At 50.4% G+C, this 20,818-nt stretch overlaps 1 protein-coding gene and 2 non-coding genes across 3 annotated transcripts; 1 reads left to right on the top strand and 2 right to left on the bottom strand.

Moving 5' to 3' along the window:
* Window positions 1–1,744: 1,744 nt before the first annotated feature.
* LOC742658 (stereocilin) lies at window positions 1,745–20,737 on the top strand. Its single transcript, XM_063794913.1, is given in 33 exon segments — window positions 1,745–1,832; window positions 1,947–2,049; window positions 2,352–3,137; window positions 3,226–3,250; window positions 4,018–4,082; window positions 4,085–5,274; window positions 6,231–6,293; window positions 6,395–6,499; window positions 6,615–6,808; window positions 7,461–7,647; window positions 7,786–7,898; window positions 8,176–8,216; window positions 8,219–8,301; window positions 8,652–8,834; window positions 9,139–9,177; window positions 9,361–9,528; window positions 9,688–9,753; window positions 10,235–10,360; window positions 11,358–11,416; window positions 12,487–12,610; window positions 12,715–12,827; window positions 15,270–15,405; window positions 15,823–16,019; window positions 16,218–16,308; window positions 16,517–16,673; window positions 17,227–17,396; window positions 18,779–18,791; window positions 18,794–18,933; window positions 19,317–19,459; window positions 19,648–19,793; window positions 20,036–20,136; window positions 20,225–20,372; window positions 20,572–20,737. Coding segments are annotated over 32 exon segments (5,316 nt in total). The 5' UTR covers window positions 1,745–1,832; window positions 1,947–1,994; the 3' UTR covers window positions 20,661–20,737.
* LOC112207828 (small nucleolar RNA U13) lies at window positions 6,910–7,013 on the bottom strand. The gene has a single exon (XR_002942258.2). It is a non-coding gene; the product is annotated as a small nucleolar RNA U13 (small nucleolar RNA).
* LOC112207830 (U6 spliceosomal RNA) lies at window positions 17,678–17,781 on the bottom strand. The gene has a single exon (XR_002942262.1). It is a non-coding gene; the product is annotated as a U6 spliceosomal RNA (small nuclear RNA).
* Window positions 20,738–20,818: the final 81 nt, after the last annotated feature.

Here is a 20,818-nt window from a genome sequence, read left to right as displayed (position 1 = left end):
AAAAATCAGCTGGACGTGGTGGCACACACCTATAATCCCAGCTACTCAGGAGGCTGAAGCATGAGAATTGCTTGAACCCAGGAGGTGGAGGTTGCAGTGAGCTGAGATCACACCACTGCACTGCAGCCTGGGTATCAGAGAGAGACTCAGTTTCAAAAAAAAAAGGAGGCATCTGTTCTTTTTTGTTGTTTTTTTCTTTTTTGAGATAGAGTTTCCCTCTTGTTGCCCAGGCTGGAGTGCAGTGGTGGGATCTCGGCTCAGTGCAACCTCTGCCTTCCGGTTTCAAGCGATTCTTCTGCCTCAGCCTCCCGAGTAGCTGGGACTACAGGCACATGCCACCACGCCCAGCTAATTTTTTGTATTTTTTAGTAGAGACAGTGTTTCACCATGTTGGCCAGGATGGTCTCAATCTCTTGACCTCATGATCTGCCTGCCTCAGCCTCCCAAAGTGCTCGGATTAGAGGCGTGAGCCACCGCGACCGGTTAGGGAGGTATCTGTTCTTGTCAGGCAGAGAGTGTCCTGTGGGAGTTTTGGGGAGTGAGGATGTTTCAGAGTTCTCAACTCCTGTGGCGCTTCCCAGGTATACCCATTCTAACTGGCAGATCACAGAGTGTTCCAGTTATCACTAGTCTTATCCATTTCATTTTAGCAGGACATATAATTAATTTCTTGTTCTGGACCTTTGTAATTTAAATTTGCTGGTTGTTCTCTGTTTCCATTTGGTCATCTGCAGGTTAGAACTTGTCTCGCTCTTGTTGAACTTTATCAAATTATAAGCAATAACCAATACACTCAAATAGCCTGGTATATTTGCCATAAACCCTAAGCACTTTGGGAGGCTGAGGTGGGTAGATCACTTGAGGTCAGTTCAAGACCAGCCTAGCCAACATGGTGAAACCCCATCTCTACTAAAAATACAAAAATTAGCTGGGTGTGGTGGCATGTGCCTGTAATCCCAGCTACTTGGGAGGCTGAGGCAGGAAAATCGCTTGAACCCGGAAGGAAGAGGTGGTGAGATAGCCCCACTGAACTCCAGCCTGGGCGACAGAGAGAGATTACATCTCAAACCATCCCCTGGAAAAAACAAAAAAACAAAAAAACAAAAACAACAACAAAAAAGACTTCTAACCTGACCAGACCAGATTATTTTGAATGACATCTCTTTCTCTCTCTGTTCCATGAGCAATTCTGTGTGTAGGGAGATCAGTCCCTGTGCATAGTGATTTAATCTGGTTTCTGTCTTCTCAGCTCAGAGTTTTTGATGGGGCTTTTACCTACTAGGCCACAGAGAAAGAACCAAATGATAGGGGATCCCAGGGGGGAAGGAAAGACCCAAACATTTGAATGGCCTAATGAGCAAATCACATTTCTCTGGGTCTGTTTCCTTATCCGTAAGTGAAAAAGTTTGGTGTATGTGATCTCTGGGGTACTGCTCAGCTCTTGACACTCTGTGGTTCTGGGTAGTAGTTGAAAGCAGCTCTCCTCTTCCTGAATTCTCCATCCTTGGACTGGACCTCTCGTCTGTTTATACCTTGCTGTGCAGTTTGTTTCTCCTGGGCGTCATTTCTTCTTCAATTTCCTCAAATCCTACTTGCTTCTTAGCTCCTTCATATCCTCTTTGTTTTCTTTGCTTCTGCAGAACCCCAGATTACACCCCTGGTCTCCAGTTCTCCATCTCCATGTCTGCCTGTTCCTTTCTGCATCACTGGCTCCTAACTCAAGCAATCTCCTTGGGTTTCTCTGAGGGGCCCCTGGGATCCCCTATCATTAGTCCCTCTCACAGAAGCATACCCTTCTCCAGAGCTAAAGGATCAGATATTCAGCGGCTCAGGTAACAAACCTGCTGTCAGGTTACACATATTGTTTCCTGAAAGACCACACTACAGTGTCAGTGGAGCCTCAGGTTGCCTGCAGTGCCCTGCCCTCACCTGGCTATCCCACACAGGAGAGAATAACCAGAACTCACCTCCGGTACCAGTGTTCACCTGGAAACATGGCTCTGAGCCTCTGGCCCCTGCTGCTGCTGCTGCTGCTGCTGTCCTTTGCAGGTGAGAAGAACAGTGAGCAGAACTGGGGATGAGGAGGAGGGTGGCTGGAAAAAGACTTTAAGAATATGGAGGTGAATCTGTTAGATAGAAAGACAAAGGAGAGAGGCAGAGACTTGTGCAAAAGGGAAAAATGAGGGTTAAGAAAAGCAGGCCAAGACTTACTGTAGGCCAGTGAAAGGGGTTCAGCTCACCATCCCCTCACCTCATCTTTAGATCCAGGTAGGGAACTGTGCTCAGGGGCAGGGTTGAGTTTGGGCTCTGTGTTCCTCTCCTTCAGTGACCTCTGGTTTCTCTCCTTACAGTGACTCTGGCCCCTACTGGGCCTCATTCCCTGGACCCTGGTCTCTCCTTCCTGAAGTCATTGCTCTCCACTCTGGACCAGGCTCCCCAGGGCTCCCTGAGCCGCTCACGGTTCTCTACATTCCTGGCCAACATTTCTTCTTCCTTTGAGCCTGGGAGAATGGGGGAAGGACCAGTAGGAGAGCCCCCACCTCTCCAGCCGCCTGCTCTCCGGCTCCATGATTTTCTAGTGACACTGAGAGGTAGCCCAGACTGGGAGCCAATGCTAGGGCTGCTAGGGGATATGCTGGCACTGCTGGGACAGGAGCAGACTCCCCGAGATTTCCTGGTGCACCAGGCAGGGGTGCTGGGTGGACTTGTGGAGGTGCTGCTGGGAGCCTTAGTTCCTGGGGGCCCCCCTACCCCAACTCGGCCCCCGTGCACCCGTGATGGGCCGTCTGACTGTGTCCTGGCTGCTGACTGGTTGCCTTCTCTGCTGCTGTTGTTAGAGGGCACACGCTGGCAAGCTCTGGTGCAGGTGCAGCCCAGTGTGGACCCCACCAATGCCACAGGCCTCGATGGGAGGGAGGCAGCTCCTCACTTTTTGCACGGTCTGTTGGGTTTGCTTACCCCAACAGGGGAGCTAGGCTCCAAGGAGGCTCTTTGGGGCGGTCTGCTACGCACAGTGGGGGCCCCCCTCTATGCTGCCTTTCAGGAGGGGCTGCTCCGTGTCACTCACTCCCTGCAGGATGAGGTCTTCTCCATTTTGGGGCAGCCAGAGCCTGATACCAATGGGCAGTGCCAGGGAGGTGAGTGTGGCCAGGGCTGGGACTGGGATGTGGCAGGGCAAGGAAAGTGAAATTGGGGTAGTTTTCTTCCTTACTCTTTCCCTCCTAGGTAACCTTCAACAGCTGCTCTTATGGTAAGTAACAGGAGACCAGTTCTGAGAGATTGGGCCTGGAAAATCTGGAGGTGAAGAGCTGAAGACCTCAGCCTCTAGAGAGGAAAACTGATGGGAGGAGTGTAGTTTAGTGGTTTTGGGGTGTGACTGTCTGGGTTGGTGTCCCAGCTCCACCTCTTCCTAGCCATATGACCTTGAGCAGGTTACATAGTCTTTCTATACCTCAGTTTCCCCATTTATAAAATGAGAATGATAATATTAGTTACCACAGAGTTGTTGCACCCGATTAAATGAGTTGATACTATGTATGCAAACGACTTAAAACCGTGCTGGCACATAGCGCTTAATAATGTTAGCTAGTAAAGATGGGATTTGGAAAATAAGGACACAGCTGGATTCCTCTACCCGCTTACTACTTCAGTACAACAATGCCAGACAGTAGTTAGACATATTGAGTTGCTGAGCAGATTTCCTAACATGAGGCCCGCTGAGGGTTGTGTTTAAGCTATCTAAAAGCATACGAAGAAAGGAGACAGAAGGGGGCCAGGTGGACAGAAAGAATTCCAACTGGGGCTTCTCCTAGGTGATTTTGGACCTTGGCAGGGCAGCTTTGTCTTTTTTGCCCCGTTGCAGCATTTCAACCAGTAACGCCTAAACTCTCAGGGACCTCGCTTGTAGAAAAGTCTATGCTTGCCATGCCCCTTGAGGGCTCTGAGTCAGGGTCAGAATCTTCAGCTGGAGGAAATGTGAACTGACCAGATCCTGCCTGCTCCTCCCTCTGCACCCAGGGGCGTCCGGCACAACCTTTCCTGGGATGTCCAGGCGCTGGGCTTTCTGTCTGGATCACCACCCCCACCCCTGCCCTCCTTCACTGCCTGAGCACGGGCGTGCCTCTGCCCAGAGCTTCTCAGCCGTCAGCCCACATCAGCCCACGCCAACGGCGAGCCATCACTGTGGAGGCCCTCTGTGAGAACCACTTAGGCCCAGCACCACCCTATAGCATTTCCAACTTCTCCATCCACTTGCTCTGTCAGCACACCAAGCCTGCCACTCCACAGCCCCATCCCAGCACCACTGCCATCTGCCAGACAGCTGTGTGGTATGCAATGTCCTGGGCACCAGGTGCCCAAGGCTGGCTACAGGCCTGCCATGACCAGTTTCCTGATGAGTTTTTGGATGCGATCTGCAGTAACCTCTCCTTTTCAGCCCTGTCTGGCTCCAACCGCCGCCTGGTGAAGCGGCTCTGTGCTGGCCTGCTCCCACCCCCTACCAGCTGCCCTGAAGGCCTGCCCCCTGTTCCCCTCACCCCAGGCATCTTTTGGGGCTGCTTCTTGGAGAATGAGACTCTGTGGGCTGAGCGACTGTGTGGGGAGGCAAGTCTACAGGCTGTGCCCCCCAGCAACCAGGCTTGGGTCCAGCATGTGTGCCAGGGCCCCACCCCAGATGTCACTGCCTCCCCACCATGCCACATTGGACCCTGTGGGGAACGCTGCCCAGATGGGGGCAGCTTCCTGGTGATGGTCTGTGCCAATGACACCATGTATGAGGTCCTGGTGCCCTTCTGGCCTTGGCTAGCAGGCCAATGCAGGATAAGTCGTGGGGGCAATGACACTTGCTTCCTAGAAGGGCTGCTGGGCCCCCTTCTGCCCTCTCTGCCACCACTGGGACCATCCCCACTCTGTCTGACCCCTGGCCCCTTCCTCCTTTGCATGCTATCCCAATTGCCACGCTGTCAGTCCTCTGTCCCAGCCCTTGCTCACCCCACACGCCTACACTATCTCCTCCGCCTGCTGACCTTCCTCTTGGGTCCAGGGGCTGGGGGCACTGAGGCCCAGGGGATGCTGGGTCGGGCCCTACTGCTCTCCAGTCTCCCAGACAACTGCTCCTTCTGGGATGCCTTTCACCCAGAGGGCTGGCGCAGTGTGCTACGGACGATTGGGGAATACCTGGAACAAGATGAGGAGCAGCCAACCCCATCAGGCTTTGAACCCACTGTCAACCCCAGCTCTGGTATAAGCAAGATGGAGCTGCTGGCCTGCTTTAGTGTGAGTGCTCTGCCAGAGGGAAAGCTCCTAGAACAGTGAGAAGGCCCTCCTGGGGAATTCCTCAAATACTCAGAGGCAGTAGTGTGGGGTAGTAGTTGAAGCACACAGCTCTAGAGTCAGACAGGCTTGGATTCATATCTTGGTTCTGTGACCAGCCTTGAATGAGTTATTTAACTTCTCTGAGCAATATTTTTCTCGTCTCATTTATAAACTAGGGATGATAATGGTATATGAGATAATACATGCTGTGGGCTTAGCACAGTGCATGATAGACAAACGTGCAATAAATATTACCTTGTTATTCTTTTGGGCTCTTTGACTCTCTCACTTTCTGCACCAGAAAGAAAAAGGATCAAGTTAGAGGACTCTAAATTTTTCCCCTAGAGAGTGAGAATTGGAGGCTGGCAGAATACAGGAAGATAAGGCAGGAATGAGAAAGATTCAGGGACACTACCAATCAGAAGACTTTGGTTCTAGGTTCAACTGTGCCGCAAATTAGTGTGATCTTAGGCAAGCAATTTCATTTAGTTTTTCTGGGCTTCAGTTTTTAGTCTGTAGAATGGAGGGGTGAGAATATGTTAAACACCATAATTAATTCACTGAGTGCCTATTATATGCAAGGCACTTTGCTAGGTTCTGTAGGATATATAAAGATTTCTTACTCCATGTTGGGGCCACCTTTTTCAAACCCTGGGCCCAGTAAAATGGAATTAGATAGTCTCATAGTATTTGGTTCAGGTCTACAAGTATTAATTGAGCCAACTATGGACCTGGCATGGGAGAGGGTACAAGAGAAATTAGAGATATGATCCCGGACCTAAAAGAGCTTAATATCTGAAGAATCACACTTGAGATGATGGACAAGCATCCCAGCCAGTGGAGTTGGAATGCCTGGGGGAGCTGCAGGAGAGACAGAGAAGACAGCTCTGTTGGCATATTGTCTTTCTTCCCACCAGCCTGTGCTGTGGGATCTGCTCCAGAGGGAAAAGAGTGTTTGGGCCCTGCAGATTCTAGTGCAGGTAACAGGTGGAGGGCACATGGGTGGGCTGAGTGACAGCCATGGCTGGAGGTCCCTGCCCCGTGAGGTGAGGCCATACCCACCACGACCTCCTATTCGCAGGCGTACCTGCATATGCCCCCAGAAAACCTCCAGCAGCTGGTGCTTTCAGCAGAGAGGGAGGCTGCACAGGGCTTCCTGACACTCATGCTGCAGGGGAAGCTGCAGGTGAGCACTGATAAAGGGGAGCAAGGGCACCTGGAGCTTAGTGTTCAGAGGGCTTGCTTTAGTGGGAGGAGGAACTCCAGAGAGGAAATGGCAGGGATACTGAGCATCTCCAGAGGCAGAATCCATTCCTGTGCCCCCACATGTACCACCATCCGAGGAGCAGGCCCTGGGTCACCTGACAGCCCTGCTGCTCCAGCGGTACCCACGCCTCACCTCCCAGCTCTTCATTGACCTGTCACCACTCATCCCTTTCTTGGCTGTCTCTGACCTGATGCGCTTCCCACCATCCCTGATAGCCAACGACAGTGTGTAAGGTTCTTGCCCTACTCCTCCTGCTCCTGTCATGGTCAGGCCAACCCCATCCACCTGGAGCAGCCCCTTCCGGAGCTCCTGTCTGTTTTTTTCTTTCATGCCAGATAGGTAATGTGCCATCATCGTAACAAGGTTTGAGAGAGGCACTTCTCACACCTAAGTGTGAAAACCCAATCATTATGCTAATGAACTACAAAAGGATCAGAGAGCTCCTCTCTATTAAAACCTGGGAGAGGCCGGGCGTGGTGGCTCACGCCTGTAATCCCAGCACATTGGGAGCCCGAGGCCGGTGGATCACAAGGTCAGGAGTTCGAGAACACCCTGGCCAATATGGTGAAACCCCGTCTCTACTAAAATACAAAAATTAGCCAGGCATGGTGGTGGGTGCCTGTAGTCCCAACTACTCGGGAGACTGAGGCAGGAGGATAGCTTGAACCTGGGAGGCAGAGGTTGCAGTGAGCCAAGATTGCACCACTGCACTCCAACCTGGGCGATGGTGTGAGACTCCGTCTCAGGAAAAAAAAAAAAAAAAAAAACACAGAACAAAAAAACGGAGAGTCTCCTTCCTATCTAGACAGCAGGGCTACAGAGGGTCAGGGGAAAACAGTTTGGAAGAAGACAAGGGGTTAAGATGCATGACTTCTTGCAGCCTGGCTGCCATCCGGGATTACAGCCCAGGAATGAGGCCTGAACAGAAGGAGGCTCTGGCAAAGCGACTGCTGGCCCCTGAACTGTTTGGGGAAGTGCCTGCCTGACCCCAGGAGCTGCTGTGGGCAGTGCTGCCCCTGCTCCCCCACCTCCCTCTGGAGAACTTTCTGAAGCTCAGCCCTCACCAGGTATGAGAATCATCTTCTTTACTTGACTGGCCCATCTTCTGCTAGTGGGGACAAAGAGTCAATGGCATGTCTCTCAGTGGCCCCTCCCTGCAAGAACCCTATAGTGACCCCAGTGCGAGCTAACCTTCCCCGTCTCAGATCCAGGCCCTGGAGGATAGCTGGCCAGCAGGTCTGGGGCCAGGGCATGCCCGCCATGTGCTGCGCAGCCTGGTAAACCAGAGTGTCCAGGATGGTGAGGAGCAGGTATGCAGGTGAGTTGTTGTGGGATCAGTAACCAAGGCAAGAGTGGAAGAGGTAGAGGAAGGTACAGCTGTCATGCTGGGTCGGTGTTCTAGGAAGAAAGGGGCAAGAGAGTAGGCAGTGGCCCCAGGCAGCGTAGAGTTCCAGGAGAGAGGTCTATAGATGGTGCCCCTGTGTAGTGGTGTAGTGTCAGAGTGCCCAGTGTATGTACCCATACCATCTACTGCCAGGCCTGCCTTAGTGTGAGTCTCAGGGACCACACAAAGGTCAGCTTCATGGCCTCCTCAGGCTTGGGCCCCTCGCCTGTTTACTGAGCCCTGAGGAGCTGCAGTGCCCCTGAGTGATCCGACGGGGCCAGTAGAACGGGGGTTGCTGGAATGTGCAGCCAATGGGACCCTCAGCCCAGAAGGATGGGTGAGCCCCTCAGCACAAGCCTACAAGACTTCAGGCTTCCCCTGGGTCTGTGTGGATGGCTTTCCCATTGTCAACTTGAGCACAGTGGTGCCAGCCCCCATCCCACTTTTGCAACCTCCATTCCTTACTCCATGGCCATTCTTACCTGTTACCACCTCTTCCTGGCCCTTTTCTATCTGGTCTGTAGCACCCCAAACATACCCTTTGCCATTTTGAACCTAATCTACTCCAGTCCAATCCCTAGTTCCAAACCCTAGCCCAGGCCCTGGGAAATTCAGATGTGGGATTAGAGAGGAAGTTCAAGGTTCATCTGTCTTTTCTCTCCAGTCCTAAACCTTCTTTGGTTACAGGTGGCATATGAACTTCTGGGTGTGTTGCGCTCATCTGGAGGAGCGGTGCTGAGCCCCCAGGAGCTGCGGGTCTGGGCCCCTCTCTTCCCTCAGCTGGGCCTCCGCTTCCTGCAGGAGCTATCAGAGCCCCAGCTTAGAGCCATGCTTCCTGTCCTGCAGGGAACTAGTGTTACACCTGCTCAGGTTTGCCTGTCTCACTCCCTGGCATGTACCCTCCATCCCCGCTTGAGCCCCAGTCAAGAGAATCCCATTCAGGGATAAAAGCAGCCCCTCCTTTCCCGGGGTGAACAGTAGAGGTAAACTCTGTCTGCAGGAGGACGCCTTCATTCCCTTTCCTCAGATCAAGAAGGGACCTGAGTCACTGAGGATGGTTACTGGGGATGGTTAAGAGGCAGCGGGAAGTTTTGGAGGGTTTGCCTTAGGAACCCACTTAGGACCTGGCTGCTGGGTCCTGAGAGCTGTTGTTTTCGGTCCCATCCCAACACAGGCTGTCCTGCTGCTTGGACGGCTCCTTCCTAGGCACGATGTGAGTAGCAGCAACTTCTCAGCCTCCCACCAGAGGTCTCTATCCCCTTTTGCCCTGGCTCCTGCATCTGCCCCTCCTCTCTCTCTGCTCCCCTCATAATTACTGCCTTGCTGCATTGTGATTGTTGTCTTCCCCACCACCCTTCCCTTCTTCTTCAGGCCTCTTGTCTCTCTTGCTCTTTAGCTATCCCTGGAGGAACTCTGCTCCTTGCACCTTCTGCTACCAGGCCTCAGCCCCCAGACACTCCAGGCCATCCCTAGGCGAGTCCTGGTCGGGGCTTGTTCCTGCCTGGCCCCTGAACTGTCACGCCTCTCAGCCTGCCAGACCGCAGCACTGCTGCAGACCTTTCGGGTATGAGAGTGGCAAGGAGGATGAGATAATCAGGGATACCGGCTCTTTCTGGTTGGGAGGAAGGCATCTTCCCTGAGGCCAGGGAAGGCCTTTCATACCTCCCCACTTACACACACACACACACACACACACACACACACACAACCAATTCTCATGCAGGTTAAAGATGGTGTTAAAAATATAGGTACAACAGGTGCTGGTCCAGCTGTGTGTATCCCTGGTCAGGTAAGTGTGAGATCTCCCAACTGAGCTCCTCTCCCCATTCTGGGGCAGTTTCATATGGCTGGTGCTACCTCCCACACTACCCTGCAGTGGCCCTGAGAGTTCTGGTTAGCTCTGTGCCCATTAGCAGCCCTCCCCAGTGCCAGATGCAGGACAGCATGATCCACTCACATTGTCCTAGACTAATGTCAAAGCTGGAAGGGCCTGAGAATTCTTCCAGGCCACCCACCTTGCTTTCAGATGGAAAGACCAAGGCTGAGAGAGGCTAAGGGACTTTGTTTGCCTGGTGCCTAACTAGCAGCAACACTTGACCACAGCAGCCTGCAGTGTGAGGCTTTTAGGCGTTTATTGCTACAGTGGCAAATGCCATTCCACTTCTGTCCTAGCTTTGGTCCCTTTCTGCCCCCATGGTTCCTTTTCTCTGAGTGCTAAGTCCAGACTCTCTCGCCTATCACTACACTGCTATACCCATCACCGCCAGCAGCCTATTCCCACCACCTGGCCAGACTGCCTGCTTCCCCTGCTCCCATTAAAGCTGCTACAACTGGATTCCTCGGCTCTTCTGGCAAATCGAAGACACTACTGGGAGCTGCCCTGGTCTGAGCAGCAGGTAATTCTCCCCACTTAATTTCAGAACTTCCTCCCTCAATGTAGTCTACCTTCTTTACCCATTCCTCAGCCCTATTTGGCCAGCTTATCCCTAGTATCCTTTATTTGATTGATTGAGACAGAGTCTCACTCTGTTGCCCAGGCTGCAGTGCAGTGGCATGATCAGAGTTCTCTGTAACCTCAAACTCCTGAGCTCAGGCAATCTTTCTGCCTCAGCCTCCTGAATAGCTAGGACTACAGGTGGTCACCACCATGCCTGGCTAATTTTTAAATTTTTTTTTTGTTTTTTGAGATGAAGTCTTGCTCTGTCGCCCAGGCTGGAGTACAGTGGCACAAGCTTGGCTCACTGCAACCTCTGTCTCCCGGGTTCAAGCGATTCTCCTGCCTCAGCCTCCCAAGTAGCTGGGACTACAGGCACCCCCCACCATGCCCGGCTAATTTTTTTTTTTTTTTTTTTTTTTTTTTTTTTTTTTAGTAGAGACAGGGTTTCACCATATTGGCCAGGCTGGTCTCGAACTGCTGACCTTGTGATCTGCCTGCCTCGGCCGCCCAAAGTGCTGGGATTACGGATGTGAGCCACCATGCCTGGCCAATTTTTAAAATTTTTGTAGAGACAGACAATACAAAAATGTGGACACTATGTGGAGACACTATGTTGACGTACTATGCTGTCCAGATTGGTCTTGAACTCCTGGCCTCAAGCAATCCTTCTGCCTTGACCTCCCAAAGTGCTGGGATTACAGACCTGAGCCACTGCACCCAGCACCCTAGTATCCCTTATAATGTGACTTGCTTTTCTTTTTCTTTCTCCTTCCCTTTTCTTTCATTTCTTTCTCACTCTCGAGAGAAGAGTGGGCATCTGGGAGAGTGGGAGGCTGGTGGGTCCCACAGAGTGAAGAGGCAGGACTGGGTCCAAGGCAGTCCTGCCTTTCCACTCTAGGGGGTATCCTTGGACAGTGTCTCTTCTGGGAAGGGGCTCGTCTTTCTTTCTCTTGTAGGCACAGTTTCTCTGGAAGAAGATGCAAGTACCCACCAACCTGACCCTCAGGAATCTGCAGTGAGTAACTTGTGTTGAGCAGTGCGCTGAATTCGACCAACATTTTTTTGAGTGCTTACTATGTGCCAGGCACCATGTGATATGGAATGGGGGATATAGGGATGAATGATGCATAGTCCCTGCCTCGTGGACGTTCTCCTAGCACCTCCCTTTGCCCTCCTGTCCTTCCACAGTGCCATGCCTATCCTGACTAGAGCCAAAGGACTCAGAAAACCTGGATTCAGGTTCCAGTCCTGTCACCTACTTGTGCTCTTGGGCAAGTCATTTAACGTCCCTGTGTCAGTTTTCCCTTCTTTAAATGAGAATTACAATGGCACCAGCCTCATAGGTAGTTATTGTGAAGATTAAATGAGGTAAGTCATGTAAGATATTTAACACAGTGCTTGGTCCATTGTAAAGTCCCAGTAGTCATTTGCTACTATTAGTTTACTTCAGGGTGACTTCAGAGGCACTGGCCAAGCAAGAATAAATAGGAATAAGAAGGTATCACTTTACTTACACCCACATTAGAAGAACAATGGGCTTCAGAATATTTTTTTTTTTTTTCGAGACAGAGTCTTGCTCTGTTGCCCAGGCTGGAGTGCAGTGGCACGATTTCGGCTCACTGCAACCTCTGCCTCCCAGGTTCAAGCGATTTTCCTGTCTCAGCCTCTGGAGTAGCTGGGATTACAGGCGTGTGCCACCATACCCAGCTAATTTTTGTGTTTTTAGTAGAGATGGGGTTTTACCATTTTGGCCAGGCTGGTCTCAAACTCCTGACCTCAGGTGATCCATCCGCCTCAGCCTCCCAAGGGCTTCAGAATCTAAGACATGGCTCTAGTTTCAGTTTACCACATTTCTAGCAGAATGATGTTGGGAATGTCACCTGACCTCCATAAATCCTTATTTTCTTCTCTGATAAACAGCAGTGATGTTATGGGGAGCTGATGAGAATATCTATGTAAAAACATTTCTCAAACCATAAATTGCCGTGGATGAACATCTGTACCTGTGTTGAGAGTACTGATATCAAGGAGCAAACAGGCTGTTGTATGTGTTGAATGAGCCTCTCCCCACTCACACACCCACAGGGCTCTGGGCACCCTGGCAGGAGGCATGTCCTGTGAGTTTCTGCAGCAGATCAACTCCATGGTAGACTTCCTTGAAGTGGTGCACATGATCTGTCAGCTGCCCACTAGAGTTCAAGGGAGCCTGGTGAGAGGGGGTGCCTGGACTTTAGTGGGAGCAGGGAGGCTGGGACCCTAGGTATAGAACCCAGCTCCTATGTTCTGCTCTGGCCTCACCCTGCTTCCCTACAGAGGGCCTGTATCTGGGCAGAGCTACAGCGGAGGACGGCAATGCCAGAACCAGAATGGACAACTGTAGGGCCAGAACTGAACGGGCTGGATAGCAAGCTACTCCTGGACTTACCGTAAGTACTGCAGCTAGAGATATTGGCCCCTCAGAAAGCTCAATCTGGGGTGAAGATCTGCCCTTAGGGAATGCCCTAGAGGAGGCAGTTTTTCTGTCTGGTAGTTCCCTGACATAATTTATAGCCCAAAGCAGAGGATTTTATTCAAAGTTGCTCTATGTATTGACTGGTTCCCAGAATATGCTCCAGCACGGGGCAGCTGAGGGTGGCAACACTGTATTGAAGCCTGCCAAGTAATCTTACAATAACCTAGTCCACATTAATTGAGATTGAGACAGAGCATCTGAAGTGAGGGAGGCAATGCTCCAATTCTGCCCCAGAGGATTGTAGTTTGCTCAGGGCACTGTGTTCTTAGTGCGTTCAGAGAGTAGATCGAGAGAAAAATATATGAAAAATGTGATAAATGCCTTCAAATACCTGAGGGGCTATCAAGTAGAAATTAGATTGTCATATTTATGAGTGGCCCCATTGGGCAAGACTAAGAGTAGTTAACGGAGATCAGATTTTTACATAGTATAAGAAAAACTAAGGTAGTGAGTTCCTGGTCCTTGGAGCTGTTCGAGCCTAAGCCAGATGGCCCCATGGCAGGAATGTTGTCGAGCACGTTCATATACAGGTTGTGGGAAGAAAAGGCTATAGGAACCCAAGGCTCCTCCCTTCCCACAGAGAAATTTATTAGTATCTTACTCATATGCTGCTTTTCTCATTTTACCCCTACCACCACCCCGTTGCCATCCGCACTGTAAGTCAAAATAGGAAAATGCTGGTGTTACAGTCTTCCTGGGGAATATGGAGCTGAAGTGGAGTAAAAGCAGTTGACTTCATTCTTACTTTTTTCTTTTTTTTTTTTTTTTTGAGACAGAGATTTGCTGTGTCACCAAGGCTGGAGTGCAGTGACGTGATCTCGGCTCACTGCAACCTCCATCTTCCAGGTTCAAGCAATTCTCCTGCCTCAGTCTCCCGAGTAGCTGGGACTGTAGGTAGCTGGGACCATGCCAGGCTAATTTTTGTATTTGTTGTAGGGACGAGCTTTCACCATGTTGGCCAGGCTGGTCTTGAACTCCTGGCTTCAAGTGATCTGCCCACCTTGGCTTCCCAACATTCTTACATTTTTATAGGCCTTTCCACAGATTTTAGCTCTTGTATGACTTAGCCCAGGTCCAGAACTGGTAATCCTAGGTAGGGTACAGGTTATCACCTCTGATTTCTGGGTAAAAGGGATTTATTTATTTATATTTTTGAGACAGAGTCTCGCTCTGTCACCCAGGCTGGAGTGCAATGGTGCCATCTCGGCTCACTGCAACCTCTACCTCTGGGGTTCAAGCAATTCTCCTGCCTCAGCCTCCTGAGTAGCTGGGATTACAGGCGCGTGCCACCACACCCGGCTAATTTTTGCATTTTTAGTAGAGACGTGGTTTCACCATATTGCTCAGGCTGGTCTCGAATTTCTGACCTCATGATCTGCTTGCTCGGCCTCCCAAAGTGCTGGGATTACAGGCATAAGCCACTGCGTCCGGCCTGTTTTTACTTTTTTTTAATGCAATTCAGATCTGTTTAAATATGTGGGTTCTGTGAGATAATTTAGAATCCCAAGGTTACAGATGAGGTGAAAGATCCTAGACCATGCATCAAAAAACTTGAGTTTCTCATTTGTGGAAGAAGGATAAGAGAAACACCTATTTTGTCTGGGTGCAGTGGCTCCTGCCTATAATCCCAGCATTTTGGGAGGCCAAGGTGGGTGGATCACGGAGGTCAGGTGTTCAAGACCAGACTGGCCAACATGGCAAAACACCATCTCTACTAAAAATACAAAAGTTAGCTGGGCGTGGTGGCGCGTGCGTGTAATTCCAGCTATTCAGGAGGCTGAGGCACGAGAATTGCTTGAACCTGGGAGGTGCGGGTTGCAGTGAACTGAGATCGCAGCACCACTGTGCTCCAGCCTGAGTGATGGAGTGAGGCCAGGTCTTGTTGTAGGATCAAATGAGATAACACCTGAAAGAACTTTGTAAATTGTATAGCACGTACAAACAAGAAGGGAGCTCTTCACAAGCAGAGGAAGGGTGGTCCTGTGGAAAAAAACGGGAATTGGGAGTGAGAGACCTCAACATTTGATCTCTGTGAACCTCAGTTTTTTAATCTATAAAATGGGGAAATGTTAATGGTACTTAATATTTGGAGCTTTTGAGTCCATTAGATCAGGTAGGATTTTTTTTTTTATTTTTTATTTTTTAGGAAGACTAGAAATATGTTGCTCCCTTTTTCTCCCCCACTCAAGCTTGATGGTGGGAATTGGCCCTGGAGCTGTTTACTATCAGTTCCTGTCCAGCTTCACTAAATTTGGTCTGGGGTCACATCTTAGCTGGGGACTGTGGGGTTCTGTGGTCCCTTCTCGACTTGGCCCAGTTCCACCTGAATGATATTGTTGTCAAATTGCTATAATAGAATCCAGTTGATGGACAGACTATCCAATGAATCCATTATGTTGGTGGTGGAGCTGGTGCAAAGAGCTCCAGAGCAGCTGCTGGCACTGACCCCACTCCACCAGGCAGCCCTGGCAGAGAGGGCACTACAAAACCTGGTAAGAGTCCACCATACCAGACTCAGATTTGCTGCCCTGGGCAATTCTTGCTCCTCAGACAATGCTCTCTGACTGTCCTCCAACCCTCTACTTCTTGCTTTCTTGCTGCCAAACAGGTTCCTGTCTACAAGGCCTGGCCCCTGTTTTGCCTCTGGGTTCTGTTTCTTGATAATATGCTTCATGTTACTTGTCCATACCTCTTGGAGTCCGAGAAATCTCTTGGAGTCCACCTCTCAGTCTTTCTGCCTGCTCCTATCTGGGCTCATTGCTTAAGAAAGTGAACAAAGGTAGTGAGCATCATAGGGTGCTGAGTTGGGAGCAGGAGGGAGGGAAGGTCAGGGGGCTTGGTGTCTTGATCAAGGTGTCTGGTATTTTGAGTCAGAAGTGCATTGTCCAAGTTCTGATGCTCTTCTCCAGGCTCCAAAGGAGACTCCAGTTTCAGGGGAAGTGCTGGAGACCTTAGGCCCTTTGGTTGGATTCCTGGGGACAGAGAGCACACGACAGATCCCCCTACAGATCCTGCTGTCCCATCTCAGTCAGCTGCAAGGCTTCTGCCTAGGAGAGACATTTGCCACAGAGCTGGGATGGCTGCTATTGCAGGAGTCTGTTCTTGGGTATGGATCTTCGAGAACTTCAGATTCTAACTCATTCTATACCCAGTCCCTCAACCACCATCATCAGTGGCAGCCTGTTCCATATTCCTAAGGGCCCTTGGAGCCCTGTGTCCGAAATCCTAGCATGTCCTCTTTTCCCCTTCCTTTTCCTCACAGTTCCCTCAGCTCCCCAGCCCCCGATTTTCTTCCTGTCCCCAGGAAATCAGAGTTGTGGAGCCAGGATGGAGTAGAGCAAGCTGGACGCCTAGTATTCACTCTGTCTACTGAGGCAATTTCCTTGATCCCCAGGGTGAGATGAAGGAAGAAGGGAAGGGAGTAAATGCATAGAGGGGACTGGTGAGCTGGTTATGGGGACCCATGGCCAAAGAGGGCAAAGGATATGAAGCCTAGATCTGGGGGGATACTGCAAAACAGAGACAGGACTTTGGACTTATAGCTATAGCAGCAGGCCCTGATCTGTCCAGATCTCCCAACTCTCCTTCTACCTTCTCATGCAGGAGGCCTTGGGTCCAGAGACCCTGGAGCGGCTTCTAGAAAAACAGCAGAGCTGGCAGCAGAGCAGAGTTGGACAGCTGTGTAGGGGGCCACAGCTTGCTGCCAAGAAAGCAGCCCTGGTAGCAGGGGTGGTGCGACCAGCTGCTGGGGATCTTCCAGGTGAAACTACCCAAATACTTACATGTCCAGCAGGATGTACAGGGAGTATCAAACGGTCTGGGTTCTACATGTGCTTTTCTCTGGGACTGGGTTTTCTAATTTATAAAGCAAAGAGTTTAGAGGGATGATCTTCAAGTCTCGTCTAGTTCTAGAATTCTATAGCTCTGGGAGTGTGTAAACTATTAAGTTTTCTTTTAGCCCAGAACTTCCATTTTCCTGCTGTCTTGTCTCTTTAAACAGCTGACTCAGCTCAAGCTCGGCTAAGTGTGGAGCTCTCTGCTGGAGAGATCCCTCGAAGGAGACATTGTGAGGCTAGAGAACTGGTTTCAAATTCAGCTCTGCCATGAAATCCCTGACCAACATCCTCAGTCTTCCATCTATAAAATGAGGGACTTGGCATCTCCAATCACTTCTTGTTCAATTCACTTCTAAGCCCTATACATCTTACCCTGTAATACTCCCTCGATCCCTACTTCCCACAGTGCTCCATCCTCCAAAGGTTGGAAGAGTCATTCCATCTACAGATACCTCCTGGCCCTGCCTTCCCCCTCAGAACCTGTGCCAAATTGTGCAGATGTACGAGGGACATTCCCAGCAGCCTGGTCTGCAACCCAGATTGCTGAGATGGAGCTCTCAGACTGTAAGGACTGCCTGACACTATTTGCAGGAGACCCAGGACTTGGGCCTGAGGAACTGCGGGCAGCCATGGGCAAAGCAAAACGGGTTAGAGATGGAGAGCCAACTGAGGTTGGCCATGAGGAAGCTGTGTGGGTGTGATGTAGGACACGAAGAGAATGGAGAGTTGGATGAGAGGTGGGGGAAGCAGAAGATAAAAGAGTTAGAAGATTTGGGTCACAAGTAGAAGGTGAGGAGAGATAAATATTGAGGAAAGAGAGCTAGTATAATGAATAGAGGGACTAAAGCAGTGGTTACCAAATTTTGATGCATATCACAATCATCAAGGGAACAGATTTTTTTCTTTTTTCTTTTTTTTTCTTTCTTAAAAAATAATGGCATACTTCATGAATTTGCGTGTTATCCTTGCGCAGGCGCCATGCTAATCTCTGTATGATTCCAATTTTTTTTTTTTGTATATGTGCTGCTGTACCGAGCACGGGAACAGTGCCAGTGCCGGATTACCATGCTAGACTGACTTAATAAAAACCTTTGCGGAGGCCAGACGGAGTGGCTCGTGCCTGTAATCACAGCACTTTGGGAGGCTGAGGCAGGTGGATTGCTTGAGCCCAGGAGTTTGAGACCAGACTGGGCAACATGATGAAGCCCTGTCTCTACTAAAAATAGAAAAAATATTAGCTGGGTGTGGCGGCACATGCCTGTAATCCCAGCTACTCGGGAGGCTGGGGTAAGAGAATCCCCTGAGCGCAGGAGGTGGAGGGTGCAATGTGCCAAGATCGCACCACTGCACTCCAGCCTGGGTGTCAGAGCAAGACCCTGTCTCATAAATTAAAAAATAAGCCTCTGGGAGAAAGAGTCTAGACATCCGCATCTGCTTTTTTTTTTTTTTTTTGAGACAGAGTCTCACTCTGTCATCCAGCATCCAGGCTGGAGTGCGGTGGTGTGATCTTGGCTCACTGTAACCTCTACATCCTGGGCTCAAACGATCCTCCTGCCTCAGCCTCTCGAGAAGCTGGGACTACAGGTGCACACCACTACACCTGGCTAATTTTTGTATTTTTGGTAGAGATGAGGTTTCGCTGTGTTGCCCAGGATGGTCTTGAACTCCTGGGCTCAAGCATTCCTCCCACCTCAGCCTCCCAAAGTGCTGGGATTACAGCCGTTAGCCACTGTGCTGGGCCCCAGGCATCTGCGTTTTAATAAGCGTCTCTGTGTCTGATGCACATAAAAGTGTGGAACTCATGGACTAGAGTTAGTTTGCTCTTCTTTTCCACTGATTGTGATGTCTTTCAAAACACCTTAGAGGAACTGTAAGGCAACGGTCTCATTTTATAGTGGAGGAAACCAAAGAAAAGGCAAGTGACTTGCCTAGAGTTATACAGCTAAGGTCAGAGGCAAGACTTAAAACCCAGCATTCTGACTCCCAATCTACTGGTTTTCCACTCATATTGTTCCTCTCTTTCTCTTAGTTGTGGGGTCCCCCCGGGGATTTGGTCCTGAGCAGATCCTGCAGCTCAGTAGGCTCTTAATAGGTCTAGGAGATCGGGAACTACAGGAGCTGATCCTAGTGGACTGGGGAGTGCTGAGCACCCTGGGGCAGATAGATGGCTGGAGCTCCACTCAGGTAACACTTTTCCTCCTCCCTACGGCTTCCCAAACACCCATCCCACAGACCCAGCCCTATAGATCATCTAAAGCCCGAGGAATTTTTTTTCCTGTGACCCTACCTGGTCATTCTTTCTGTCTTTTGTTAATATCCCATACTAGTGACCTTCAGGACTCTTGATTTATTCACTCTGAGGCCCTGGACACATAATACTGTCTCCTACCTCTTTTCCTGGAGGCTTCCTCTATTTCTATCCTTTTCTTTTCTGAGTCCTCAGCCTTCCCCATGACTCCTTAGGTCTTAATAGTAGCAGAATATAACCCAGTAACACCTATCACTTCCCTGTCCGTTAATTCTCCATAACTTTTCTCCTTCCCATCTGCTCCCAACCCCCACCCCAGCTCCGCATTGTGGTCTCCAGTTTCCTACGGCAGAGTGGTCGGCATGTGAACCACCTGGACTTCATTCATCTGACAGCACTGGGTTATACTTTCTGTGGACTGTGGCCAGAGGAGCTCCAGCACATCAGCAGTTGGGAGTTTAGGTCAATTGTGAAGGGGCTGGGGTGGTCATGTTCAGGTAAAGGTGGACTTGCTGGGGAAAGGAGGATCATGAAGTTATAGTCCCATGGAGGAAGGGAACTCATTTGAAGCCATCTCTTCCTTTGTCTCATGACCACAGCCCCTTTCACTGAAGCCGAATTCTTCTTCCTTCCTTCCCACTGTTCTACAGCCAAGCAGCTCTCTTCCTCGGCACCCTGCATCTCCAGTGCTCTGAGGAACAACTGGAGGTTCTGGCCCACCTCTTTGTACTGCCTGGTGGGTTTGGCCCAATCAGTAACTGGGGGCCTGAGATCTTCACTGAAATTGGCACCATAGCAGGTGGGGAGCTGGGCCACTGCTGGTGCAAGTTGGTTTGGTTTCTATACCATGGGTGGACTGGATGGAAGACTGCCCTGCAATTCTTCAGGTGTGGGCCTGAGAGGGTGTTTAAATAAGGGGCTAGAGACATATTGGGGAAGGTCTATGATAGGGCACTTTGGGAGTAGTTAGAGAAGGTCTATAGGTTTGAAGAGAGGGAAGGTCAGTCTAAGACAATGTTTGGATGCCACTTGCTTCAACGGCTGGGATCCCAGACCTGGCTCTTTCAGCACTGCTGCGGGGACAGATCCAGGGCGTTACTCCTCTTGCCATTTCTGTCATCCCTCTTCCTAAATTTGCTGTAAGTATTAATGGACTGGGGTGACCACAGGAGAGCCAGGGCCCAATGGGGACTACATGCATGCACTGATTCCTACCCCTGCCCTCAGGTGGTGTTTAGTCCCATCCAACTATCTAGTCTCACCAGTGCTCAGGCTGTGGCTGTCACTCCTGAGCAAATGGCCTTTCTGAGTCCTGAGCAGCGACGAGCAGTTGCATGGGCCCAACATGAGGGGAAGGAGAGCCCAGAACAGCAAAGTGAGTTCCCAGCTGCACAGCTTGATCCTCCATCTCCTGACCCAGAATCAAACCCCTAATTTGGTGCTGTCCGGCTCTTAGAGTGCACCCAGGGAGAACCCTGGAGTGAAGGAGTCTACAGGCAGAGTGCTAATTTCCAAGTATCAATGCTCCTGGAGAGCTGAGTTGTGATATTACTCCCATTCCCTGTCTATTATAGGTCGAAGTACAGCCTGGGGCCTCCAGGACTGGTCACGACCTTCCTGGTCCCTGGTATTGACTATCAGCTTCCTTGGCCACCTGCTATGAGCCTGTCTCTACAGTAGAAGGAGATTGTGGGGAGAGAAATCTTAAGTCATAATGAATAAAGTGCAAACAGAAGTGCATCCTGATTATTTTCAGAAGCTGATGAGGAATATGGGTAAAATGTTAATGCTTTCCACCCACCTGAGAATCAGTGTTCCTGG

Source organism: Pan troglodytes, chromosome 16 (assembly GCF_028858775.2).
Source record: "Pan troglodytes isolate AG18354 chromosome 16, NHGRI_mPanTro3-v2.0_pri, whole genome shotgun sequence".
Lineage (NCBI taxonomy): Eukaryota > Metazoa > Chordata > Mammalia > Primates > Hominidae > Pan > Pan troglodytes.
The sequence above is the reverse complement of the archived record's forward strand: the minus strand, read 5'-3'. Positions and strand labels throughout refer to the sequence as shown.